General features: G+C 38.9%; 1 protein-coding gene across 1 annotated transcript in view; it reads right to left on the bottom strand.

The window, feature by feature from the left end:
• Positions 1 to 13,656, bottom strand: part of LOC129420946 (TANK-binding kinase 1-binding protein 1) — a 53,698-nt gene that overhangs the window by 29,873 nt on the left and 10,169 nt on the right. The window contains exon 2 of the mRNA XM_055176129.2: positions 1,569 to 1,810. Within this exon, the coding sequence (XP_055032104.1) occupies positions 1,569 to 1,793 (225 nt within the window). The 5' untranslated portion in view covers positions 1,794 to 1,810. The remainder of the gene's footprint in view (positions 1 to 1,568; positions 1,811 to 13,656) is intronic.

The following is a 13,656-nucleotide window of genomic DNA, read 5'->3' as shown; positions in this document are numbered from 1 at the left end:
ACCTTTCCACGGCATTACGCAATTACGTGAGGTCGCGCTGGCTCATCACACAATCCTCGGAAGAAGAGAAGTTGTGGTTTAAAAGTGCATATTTTTTATTTTTCTTGTCAAAAATGACAGTCTTTTTACTAGATAAGACCCTTATGCCTCGTTTGGGATCGTTTAGAGTCCTTTGAAACTGCAATTTAAACTGCATTAAAACTGTTAAGTGTTGGTGTCCATTAAGTCCATTAAAATGAGAAAAATCCTTAAATGTTTTCCTCAAAAAACATGATTTCTTCTAAACTGAACAAAGAAAGACATCAACATTTTGGATGACATGGTGGTGAGAAAATTATCTGGAAAATGGACTAATCCTAAGAAACCCTGCAGTGTGGTACATTACAGTACCAAAAACTAGAGTTTAGTTTAATCTGACTTAAAATTAGCTATTTTGATATTTGAATAAATACGTTTTAGAGGTGTTAAAATAACTAACACCACACTGTAAAAAATGCAGAATGTTAAGTTAAAACAACGTGGTTTTGCAAGTCAATTCAAAATACTATTTTAAGTTTTGACCTCTGAATACTTTACATAACTTTTAAGAACAATTTGAAATTGTTTAACTTAATTTTTTAAGTGAAAGATACATAAAAATATATGGTGATTTGACAAAAAAGTGCATAATACAATTTTAAGATGCTCTTAGGAAGATTATCATAACATGCAGGTATCGTAAAATTGATCATTAGGTTTTGAACACATTTGACATCAAAGCCAGCTAAGTGTGTGCTGTCACTAAAGACAAAGAAAATACTAAGAAAGTCTTATATGTAGATTAAAGTAAGCTTTTATTTTGTTTTGTTTAGAAAGTACTTTGTAATTAACATTTTTGTATAAATTTTTTTTCTATATTTTAACTATTAAACAAGGTTGCTTAATGTGCAAAGATATAGTACTCTGCAAAAGTCTTAGGCCACCACCACCATGTTGTTTTAGCAAAGTTTTAATGTCCATCCATATTTCTTTGTCACTCTCTTTATTTAGATACAAGCAGAAAATTCAGGAAATATGTACACAAAATTGAAAACAAAACAATGTTCAGGACTAAATGTCTTCTTCAGGCATCAGTCAGTATTTAGTGAGGCCTCTCTTAGCATGAAACACATCTTGAGCTTTTTTGAGAAGACTAAAGTCTTGAAGTCATTCGATTAGAATTAGAAATTAGGATTTCATTTATTTCGGTTTAAGGGATCCTGCAGCTGCCTGCTATTGCTTAAGTGGAAGGGAAGTTTACCCTAAATACTTAACACTTATATTTTTACACTGTTTTTAATACTACTGTACATACACATTTCCTGTATTTTCTGGTTGTATTCTAATAAATAGACTGAGAAATAATTATATATGATAACTATACAATTGCAAAAACAACAGATGTAATGGTAGCATGGTGGCCTAAGACTTTTGCACAGTACTGTACGTCACAGCACCCGCCCGCGCTACCAGTAGTTACCTCGCTGACAGGCATATAAGGTGACCGAGCTGTTATCTGAGGATAAATTCTCTTTTGTATGTTTTTGTACCTTTATCTCATAGATCTTGAGTTTTCTTTTGATGTCTGTATTCTCTCTCTCGAGTCCCGCCAGTCGGGTCTTAATGTCCTGGTAGGCGCTGATGAGCGCAAAGTGGGAGGCCGAGTACATGTCTTCTGATAAGGGAGAGCTGGACCAGCCCACCCCGCATCCATCTTCTTTGAGACCCTCGTTACCCCCCAACAAACCCAGCTGGCTCCCAAACAGAGACTCCATAACTCCCGACCCTCAACCTGTGAGAGAGATAGAGACAGAAAAAAAGAGGAAGGTTGTTTATGTGAATCAAAGATTTGTGCTGATCAGCTCTGCGATATCGGTTCTTTCATCTTTACCATCATTTTCACTCTAGGGGTTTCTTTTAATACTCATGATAACATGTTATTTCTCAGCTACCCCGATCATTAGTATTGACATCGACATCAATGTTCATGTAAACAGCCAAGCAACACTGAATCAAAGTATTTCCACCACAGTGCTGTGAACCACATGCCCTTCTGGGTACATGTTTGATCTTTTAATGGACAATGGGGATTGTTCTCTGTCAATGAAACATCATAAATTATTAAAGAAGACTACTTCACAGAGCTGAGCTGCGTGACCTAACTCAAGTACATGCTGTGCTGCTAAGTTGATGACCTCACCACCTAGTAACAGTGTGTGATGCTGAGATCACCTGTTTTGGTTGCTTGTTGCAAGCACAGAATCAGCAAATGTTGCATGTGATGTGACTGTGGTGATAACATTAAACTTGTTTTAATGCATATTTTCTCTACATTTTAGAAACCTGAATCACTTTTTACCTGAAGCCGCGTGCATATTTTTTATTTTTTTAAAGAAAGACCCGACCTGAGACAAGCCTGAGAAAATTAGACCCGAGTCCGACCCAAACCAGTGGCAAATTTTTTAAACTCGACTGGACCCGAATGTAAATGGAACAACTTGTGTGCAGTCTGCAGAAATGTACCCGACCTGAAATGAACTGAATCACTTTATACCTGAAACCAACGTGCATCATTTTTTTTTAAAGAAAGACCCGACCTGAGACAAGCCTGAGAAAATTAGACCCGAGTCCGTCCCAAACGAGTGGCTTTTTTCTTTAACTCGACTGAACCCGAATGTAAACGGTACAACTTGTGTGCAGCCTGCAGAAAGGTACCCGACCCGAAATGACCCGAATCACTTTTTACCTGAAGCCGCGTGCATAAATCTTTATTTTTTAAGGAAAGACCTGACCTGAGACAAACCCGAGAAAATTACACCCGAGTCCGACTCAAACCAGTGACATTTTTTTAAACTCGACTGGACCCGAATGTAAACGGTACAACTTGTATGCAGTCTGCAGAAATATACCCCGACCCGAAATTACCTGAATCTCCTTTTACCTGAAACCGACGTGCATAAATCTTTATTTTTTTAAAGAAAGACCCGACCTGAGACAAACTCGTGCAAATTAGACCCGAGTCCGATCCAAACCAGTGGCATTTATTTTTAACTCGACTGGACCTGAATGTAAACGGTACAACTTGTGTGCAGTCTGCAGAAATCTACCTAACCCAAAATGACCCGAATCACTTTTTACCTGAAACCGATGTGCATGAATCTTTTTTTTTTTAAAGAAAGACCCGACTCGAGACAAACCCGAGAAAATTTGACCTGAGTCTGATCCAAACCAGTGAAATATTTTTTTAAACTCTACTGGACCTGAATGTAAACGGTACAACTTGTGTGCAGTCTGCAGAAATGTACCCGACCTGAAATGACCCGAATCACTTTTTACCTGTGACCGATGTGCATGAATCTTTTTTTTTTTAAAGGGACCCGACTCGAGACAAACCCGAGAAAATTTGACCTGAGTCCGATCCAAACCAGTGGCATTTATTTTTAACTCGACTGGACCCGAATGTAAACGGTACAACTTGTATGCAGTCTGCAGAACTGTACCCGACCTGAAATGACCCGAATCACTTTTTACCTGAAACCGACGTGCATAAATCTTTTGTTTTTTTTTTAAAGAAAGACCCGAGACAAACCTGGGAAAATAAGACCCGAGTCCGACCCAAACCAGTGGAATTTTTTTAAATCCACTGGACCCAAATATAAATGGTACAACTTGTGTGCAGTCTGCAGAAATGTACCTGATCCGAAATGACCCGCATAACTTTTTACCTGAAACTGTTTGCATCTTTTTTTTAAGAAATGACCCAACCCAAGACAAACCAGAGAAAATTTGACCCAAGTCCGACCCAAACCATTGGCATTTATTTTTAACTCGACTGGACCCGAATGTAAACGATACAACTTGTGTGCAGTCTGCAGAAATGTACCCGACGTGCATAAATTCAGGCATTTTTTTTTACCTGAATGTAAACGGCACCGACTTGTGTGCAGTACAGAAAAAAAAACCTAATGGCCTTGCATCCAATTTGGTGACCTCGCATCCAATTTGGTCCCCTGCTCCATGTATTTTTTGTGATGACGAAACCAAGGTTACCATTAAAATGTGCATTCAAAATTAATTTACAAGGTCTTTCTCACCATAAATTAACCTACCTCCAGCCACGCATGGTCGCAAGTTTTTAAATTTTAAATTACCCAAGACCCGATGCCGCTATATTATTATTATGCCCGACTCATGTCCAAGGCCAACGTGAAAGTTCGTGTCTTGGGTTGGACCTCGGCTTTTCGGATCTAAGTAAAGACCTCTAGTATAAAAACCTTACATAATGAACTGTATTGTTTTTATTACCTTAGAATGAGCCGTTTTTATGTACGCACACATCTGGTCTCCTCTGGTCGAAGTTGCCGTCATGTTAGCCCTAAACAAAACCCCAAACTGTTCTACAAAGCGCGTTTTGTCCCTATGTCGTCTCAGACAACGACATGTTTATCCGGTCGCAGCTACTGAAGCTTCTCATTGCATTTCTAAATTGTGGTTGGTTGCAATTCGCAGTGTGACTTCAAATATACACTCAAAAATGTAAATGAATCTAAGGAATTAAGTTGTTTACACTAAATTTATACAGTACTATGGAATTCAATAGGTATCGTCAACTGCCTGCATCATTCGTCAAAATATCTTTTTTTGTGTTCAACAGAATAAAGTAACACATGTCTAAAATAGCATAAGGGTGAGTAAATAATGACAGAATTTTTATTTAGGGGGGGGGGGGATATCCTTTTAAATGACAGTTGTTGGAATTGGGCTGTGTAATACAGCAGAGTCAGACAGCGATGTTTGTAAATGTCTAACTCTGTCGGTCCCGTGTGAGGTGTTTTCATCCCATCAGTCCTCTGGGACCGCTGTCTACACCATGATGAATCACCACCAGCACCCATTCACTGGAAATGGCCATGCACATTGCGCATGCATACATAACATAAACAGGAAAAATGTAACATGTAAGCGCTTTAAAAAACATAGTATGGAGAGATGCATATAGCATCAGGTCGTCCATCTGATAAACTATGGAGGTGTGAGGAGGTTTTACCGCACACAGAATGAGTCACACGCTTCTTTCTTAGCAAAGCTATTTTCGATCACTTGCATGCGTACGAATGTTCAAAAATGTACTGAGAACCCTTGGACCTCTTCCTGGGTTTTCTCTCCGTCCTACTCTCTCTCTCTCTCTCTCTCTCTTTTTCGTTTTCTTTCTCCTCATCCATTACGGTAATCCAGAAAAATACACACCCACACTAATACATTTGCTCAGGCATGGCACAACCATGGGAGGAGAGAGAGAGATTGCTGTTTGCTGATGAAGGTGCGAATGTGTGTAGGTGGAAGAATATCACTTCAGAGACATTACGACCCACTACATTAATACAAGTGTGTTCTCACCCATTTTTGTGATGATACGAGGCTGCAACCCAATGCAATTGTCTCATGTGATGTGTAAAGCATTTTGACCTCCTCTGGACATGAGCTATGTTCTCACGCAAACATTTGGCTATCTGAGTCTCTGCGAAAACAAGGGATTATAACATGGATCTGACAATTTGTCATGGCTCAAAACCCTGGCAATGTACGAGGGACGACAGCAGAATGATGCACTACTCGCATAGCAGGCTCACCAGACATCGCCCATCTTTCCCTTTTCTTTTTCCCCTTGCACCTAATTTTTGTGAACACTTGCACTATGTGTTCACCTATTATGAATTCTACAGCTCTCCTCCCTGCTTCATTATGGCAATTACCACAGGAAGTCATTTGTTACCTTGGGGCTGGAAGGCACTGGCACATGGACGCACACACATATATATTTCCTCAGAGATATTTTCAGCAACTCAGATAGTCATTATTAATGACAACAGTGTGGTTGCAAAAAAGACATTGTGTAGGTATTTTTAAAGAGCTGTTCTGGATTAAAACACCTTGTACCATCTGTGAATAATGCTGAGGTAGTTAAAGGTAGCTTTTGTACTAAATACAGTACATGATTTTAGGGTTAAGATATGTAAAATATGGCATTACATTAACATTTCAAATGCACTCGTTTTAAGGTTATAAAAATCATAATGATGCTGAAATTTCAGATCATTTGCTTTAATGATGGGAGTGGGAATCATATTTTGTTTTTCAAGTCAGTACAAGAGCGAAATGACACATACTATAATTATACAAAAACATCTGAATAATTAAAGAATCTACCAAATCATCCAAAATTTAGGAACAACGGCTTCCAGCTCTCTCCGTTGATCACTGCTCTTCAGCAGACATTGCATAATTTTTTGCAGTCTCACTTGTTCACGTATTGGCTGCCGTCCTAAACATTTACCACAAGCCACATGCATTTATAGACAGCAGGACAAGTCGTATCGGACACAAGGCCATTTTATCGTGGGGATTTGGCTCGTGTAATGCAGATATAATGGCACAGATACACAGACACCTGTTATTTCAGTGGGGTGTGTATAGGTGTTGCTTGGTAGACTATTAGCAAAGGCTGCAGGGATAGTGTGACTTGTTTATGTTAGTGATAAAAAAATGACCACTGTAGATACACAGGTGAGCAATACATGGGCTACTTTGTCTTTACGCACATACACACACAAGCTTAAAATATGAATGTGTGTTAAAGTACACACGTGCATATATGCATCCACATGTCTTATTTGTAAAAACAGTTTTTTTTACACTGGTTAGTTCTGAATACAGCAATTTTGGATACGCACGACTGCATACATGGCTGCACGACTAGATTGAGTAGTGCCACACTCATCTTCAAACTAATTTATGCTAAATATTTGTTAATAGTCATGTACATGTAGAAAGAAAGATGGCAAGGACAGAAAAATGCAAATCAAGCTCTTTCAAACACACAACCCCCAATTTTACAACAATTATTTGTAAAATTTCTACCACTGAAACATTTTGATTAATTTACTGTAGAAAACGATGCTAAAAATTTTGATTCCTTAGAAAGGCTAACAATAAAATAAAATGTCTATACTTCTTTATCTGTACTGTTATTTTTACTGTTCCTAACCTATAAACAGGCTGTTGTAGAGTAACTGCGTATACAATTGGCCCCTGTGTTTACTGTTGTGATAGCAGAATTCAGGGCCCATGGGGTTGAGGAGCTCTAGTCAATATCATTAAATGGGCCCCAATGGTAGGACTGTAATGCTGTATTCATTATTTTCAGTGAATTGTCATGGGAAATGTCAAATTGACGTCAAAACCCAATGTCAGACTGACATCAAAACACAATGTCGGCTTGAAGTCAAAACCCAATGTCGGACAGAGGTCAAAACCCAACGTCTGATTGATGTCAAAACCCAATATCGGACTGACATCAAAACTCAATATTGGACTGACATCAAAACACAATATCGGACCGACGTTAAAACCCAACATCAAAACCCAACGTCAAAACCCAACGTAGGATTTAAGTCAAAACCCAATATCGGACCAATGTTAAAACCCAACGTCAAAACCCCATGTAGGATTTACGTCAAAACCCAACGTAGGATTTACGTCAAAACCCAATTTCGGATTGACGTCAAAACCCAACGTCAAACCCCGATATGTCTAAACCCAACGTCAAAACCCGATATGTCAAAACCCAATATCGGCCAACGTTAAAACCCAATATCAGACTGACGTCAAAACCCAACGTTGGACTGACATCAAAACCCAACGTTGGACTGACGTCAAAACCCAACGTTGGACTGATGTCAAAACCCAATATCAGACTGACGTCAAAACCCAACTTATGATTTACGTCAAAACCCAATGTCGGACTGACGTCAAAATACAATGTCGGCTTGAAGTCAAAACTCAATGTCGGACAGACGTCAAAACCCAAAGTCTGACTGATGTCAAAACCCAATATCAGACTGACATAAAAACCCAATATCGGACCGACGTTAAAACCCAATATCAGACTGACGTCAAAACCCAATGTAGGATTTACGGCAAAACCCAATATCGGACTGAAGTCAAAACCCAACGGCAAACCCCAACGTAGGATTTACATCAAAACCCAATATTGGACTAATGTCAAAACCCAACGGCAAAGCCCAACGTAGGATTTACGTCAAAACCCAATGTCGGACTGGTGTCAAAACCCAACGGCAAAGCCCAACGTAGGATTTACGTCAAAACCCAATGTCGGACTGGTGTCAAAACCCAACGGCAAACCCCAACGTAGGATTTACGTCAAAACCCAATGTCGGACTGGTGTCAAAACCCAACGGCAAAGCCCAACGTAGGATTTACATCAAAACCCAATATTGGACTGACGTCAAAACCCAACAGCAAAGCCCAACGTAGGATTTACGTCAAAACCCAATATCGGACTGACGTCAAAACCCAACGTTAAAACCCGATATGTCAAAACCCAATATCTGACCGACGTTAAAACTGATCGAACTGATGTCAAAACCCAACGTCGGCTTGAAGTCAAAACCCAACATCGGACAGACGTCGGAACCCAATGTCTGACTGATGTCATAACCCAATATCGGACTGATATCAAAACCCAATATGTCAAAACCCAATATCGGACTGATGTCAAAAGCCAACGTAGGACTGATGTCAAATTCCAATGATGGACTCATGTCAAAACCTAATGTCGGCTTGAAGTCAAACCCCAATGCCGGACAGACGTCAAAATCCAACGTCTGACTGACGTCAAAACCCAACATTGGACAGACGTCAAAACCCAACGTCAATTTGATGTCAAAATCCAACATAGGATTTAGGTCAATACCCAACATCGGACTGACGTCAAAACCCAACATCGCTTGACGTCAATATTCGACGTTCAGTCCAAGTATTATTTTGACATAATTGTGTGTGAATTTTCTGCTTAAGCGCACACAGAAGTTAATTGTGAACTGTATGAGATGCGGCTTCCCGGGAGCATGCTTTGAATGCGTGCCCACACAAAACTCAGACAACGCATACCTTCACATTAAATTTGCAAGGCTTAAACAGTGACAGTTGTACAAACTGTCCCGGGCGTCATTCACGCTGACCATGGATCTTCAAGCAGTTATCATCGTTTATAGGATTTTCATGTTAAATAATAATACAATCTCTGCACGCGTAGTAGTTGCTTCTGAGTCAGCACGTCCATGAGTATACTGTAATACAATTACTAAAGTGTGTTGTGGAATCGTGTGGGCCCCCGACAAGCTGGGGCCCCAGGCAACTGGTTGCATTGCCTGTAGGATGGGTCAGCCCTTGCAGAACGCCTCCGTTTTGGAAAGAAGATGGGCCGGCACAAGTTGGCATGAGTAGCGACTCAGCTGAGTGGGTGCTGTGGAGGGACCATGGTCGAACCTGGTGGGCAAATCAAAGCATGTACATGTGTATTTTTACCATAAAAGACAAGAAAGGGAAAAATGGATTCTATAGTACTCACAAATGCAAAATAAGCTCTTTTGGGGTTATATCCATGCTGGAGTGTTATATCTTCCGGATGCACATGATGTGTTCATGTTGGTTGAGCAACATAAATGTGCTAAAGGCCAAGGGGCTTTTGTAGAAGTCGATGTATTCATGTGTGAGGATCATACAAAGGTCTTAAATTGAAAGTTGCTGTCATGTAACATAAATTACAGTAGTGGCCAGCTTTAAACAATTGACATCTTTATAATATTCAAATATTGGATTAAGTAAAGATACATTAAAAATGTTGTATGCATTGGTGTGTTTTTGAAAGATAAACTAAAGCTCAGCTTTGAAAAGAACTTAAAGAGGCTTGGCAAAAAATTACACACAACACATGTGCAAAGATTATAAAGACCTAGCCCAGGACAATGACTATATTGCCACAAAAGAGAATCTCCAAATTTAAATAACAGATACATTTGTAGTCAGTATAATAGCTTTAGTTTTTTTGTCCATTTTTTTCACTGTAAAAAATTAGCTGTAATTATGCAGCTGGTTGCCAGTAACTTACTGTAGAAGATAAAGAATGAAAATGTTTCATGTTCATTTAAAGGATTAGTCTATTTTCTTAAAAAAATCCAGATAATTTATTCACCATGTCATTCAAAATGTTGATGTCTTTCTTTGTTCAGTCGAGAAGAAATTATGTTTTTTGCGGAAAACATTCCTGGATTTTTCTCATTTTAATGGACTTTAATGGACCCCAACATTTAACTCAACACTTAACAGTATTTTTCAACGGAGTTTCAACAGAGTTTCAAAGGACTCCCAAACGAGGCACAAGGGTAATTTTTGGCAAGAAAAATAAAAAACATGCACCTCTAAACCACAACCTCTCGTCTATCTCCGATCCTGTGACGCACCAGCGCGACCTCACATAATTGCGTGATGACGTCAAAAGGTCACATGGTGGTGGTGGTTGAGGAGATTCCCCTGTTCATATGTAAAGCGCTTTGAGTACTGAGAAAAGCACTATATAAATGTAACAAATTAAATTATTATTTTAAAACTCCGTTTAAAAAATGTTAAGTGTTGAGTTAAGTGTTGGGGTCCATTAACGTCCATTAAAATGAGCAAAATTCTGGAATGTTTTTCTCAAAAAACATAATTTTTTCTCGACTGAACATCAACATCAACATTTTGGATGACATGGTGGTGAATAAATTATCTGGATTTTTTAAAGAAAATTGACTAATCCTTTAACTGTTGCCAGTAAATAACATAAATGTAAAATCTACAGTAAGTTACTGGCAACCAGCTGGCAGAAATACTGTGATTTCTACAGATTTTTTTACAGTGAAATAAAACCGGGATTTTCTAATATGCTGTGTTTTGACTTCTTGCCAAATTATTTTGGCCAATAAATACTTTAAGGGGTGGTTTCCCAGACAGGGCTATCCTAGTCCCAGACTAAAATGCATGTTTGAACCATCTTATTTACTCTTGCACTGACATATCTTTACATATATCATTGTTTTGTCTTAAAGGTAGGGTAACACATTTTGAAAAATGCTAACGGTAGCCGCCTAGCAATGAAATCCCGATCCCACCCTCAAGTCAAACCGCCATCCAAAGTCACGCCTCTTCCAAAACACATGAACACGCACAGATCAGATGGTCACATCTCATGTCTCATTCAGCAGTGAGACAACTTACTTGCAGTACAAAGTCGAATAACACTGCCAAAATAACCAAACAACTGGTTTACATCAGAATTAGTTTAAGCACACGTTCGGTTGTGTAGATGTAGTAACTATATCGTTACGCTAATCCGTAAACGAACACAAATTTCATAAGCAACACAATGTTTCATCAAAGTAGAATATCTGAATCCATCTCAATACAAACATATCGCGTACCTACCTTACCAAAATAAACAGTGCAACGACTCTTTCAGACCCTTTGCGTCCTGCAGCTGTTTGCATCTCGTGGTAAAGCAGTAAAGTTACCGATGTTCATTTGAGTTTTTGCTCTTGCTGATCCAGGCAGTTTTTGCTGTTGTTGTTATAAAAGATGCCTTTAGTTTTGTGCCTCCTGTGTAGGTTGTCAATTTAGCAGAAAAGTTTGCTGTTCTCACTGTTTACAGGCAGGAGGTGAGTGCACGTAAATGCGCCAATGACGTACGGTGTCTGCGTGGACTTGCTGCGCGGTGGGCATTCAAATTATGCTTACGTATGAGGGACAAAAATGGAAACGTCCGTTCGGACCGAAATCTATGATTTGTTGAACATTTTTTGGTCCTACGCCTTTCACAGATGACATACATATCTACAAATACATTTAAACAACTTAACACAGTGATTGCTATCAGGATGTGAGGAGACTTTTAACCAGCATAACAAAAAATGTTTCAGGATCAAATCTGTTACCCTACCTTTAATATACACACCAGTATTGTTATTTGCATGGTATGGATGTAAAAACTACTTAAATGTCCAAAAAAACAACAACCAAGACCTAGTCCTGGATTAATAATCTAAACCCTGTCTGGAAAATGGATTCAAAAACTTTAGTATTTTGCCCTTTTTCTAGCCTACACTTCATTTGATGGTTTAATTTAATTTGAGGGTGCATTTAAAGCACATATTGTACCCCCCAACACACACAACCAAACTTTGGCTCACTATTGGATGTAAATGCATACCAGTTTGGTACTTTAATTAAGTATTAGATACATGGACAAAACAGATCTGCTCATACCAGTGAGGGCCAAATGTCTTCACAAAAAAAGTGAGGATATTTCATGTGGTCTTTATTAGAAGAGAAGGGTAAAAACAGATCAAATCATGTTAGCTTTAAATATCTAGGCATTTAAAGGATAAGGTCGGTATTTTACACTTAAAGCCCTGTTTTCAGAATGTTTATGATGAATTAGAACGGTTTTGACTGAAATTTGGACATATGATGCTGACCCAAGAATTTTCGGGTGTTTGTTGTATCCGTCCCCACCTCTAGAATGGGTTTATAGGTGCACTGGAACAATCCTTCCTAAAATGCATTAAACTTTTGTTTACAAAAAACATGAAACTCACCGAGTGGTCAGGGGTGTTCACTGATATGCTCACACAAAAATCGCTGCAAAAGATGCTTTCCAACAGGTTTTATTGTAGTCTCTGTCCAACTCCATTGACTTGTATTAGATGTGCTGTGAGGTACGGTATTAATCCACGCCGGGAACGTTGTTTGTATTCTTGCAGTTGGCAAAGGCGGATTATCGCCACCAACTGGGCTGGAGTGTCTATTATTTAAGCTCTCAACGGAAGAATATACGGGTGTGAGGCGTTTGGAAAAATAGATCCACAAGTTTACAACGAATGATAAAGCACCTGTTGGAAAGCATCTTTTGTAGCGATTTTTGTGTGAGCATATCAGTGAACACCCCTGACCACTCAGTGAGTTTCACTTCTTTGTAAGTGAAAGTTTAATACATTTTAGGAAGAATTGTTTCAGTGCACCTATGCAGCCATTCCAGAGGTGGGGGCTGATACAACAGAAACCGAAAATTCTCGGGCCAGCATCATATGTCCAAATTTCAGTCAAAACCATTCTATTTCATCATAAACTGAAAACAGGGCTTTAAGTGTAAAATATACCGAACCTATTCTTTAAGGTTTTACTGGTATAAACATTAGAAACCCAAGAGAAGTCAAACATGTGAGTTGTCAGGGCAGATGGATGAATATGGTAGGTGAGTGGAGTGAAAGTGAAGCAGAACAATTGTGGGTGATGCATCTGTAGGTGGAACTAGAGATGCAGGGAGGGGAAAAATTAAGTTAAATTGCACAGCTCACTACTGCTCTCTCTCTATCTCTCTCTCTCTCCATCTCTTTCTATCTCTTACCATTCTACTTCTCATCATCCCATTCCTGAGTGCAATTTTCCTAACATTTGTCCATTCATCTATCCCAACCAAAATCTCATCTTTCTTTCAATTTCCAGGTCTTCTCATTTTCACTTCTCACTTTTTTCATTGTCGCTTGTTTTTACATCTTCTGCAATATGAACACAAGCCCAGCCCTCACCTGGTACCCATTTTTATGTAAGCCATTAAAGGTGCACTCAGTAATTTTCCCATTAAAAAGTGTACTCTAAAAAAGTACTAATAAAAAAGTATTTAGTACTCTAATAAATAGTATCAATCTGTCAGTCTGTCTGTCTAACAGTATGTGAGACTGAAGC

The sequence above is a fragment of the Misgurnus anguillicaudatus genome, chromosome 4 (assembly GCF_027580225.2).
Source record: "Misgurnus anguillicaudatus chromosome 4, ASM2758022v2, whole genome shotgun sequence".
NCBI lineage: Eukaryota > Metazoa > Chordata > Actinopteri > Cypriniformes > Cobitidae > Misgurnus > Misgurnus anguillicaudatus.
The sequence above is the reverse complement of the archived record's forward strand: the minus strand, read 5'-3'. Positions and strand labels throughout refer to the sequence as shown.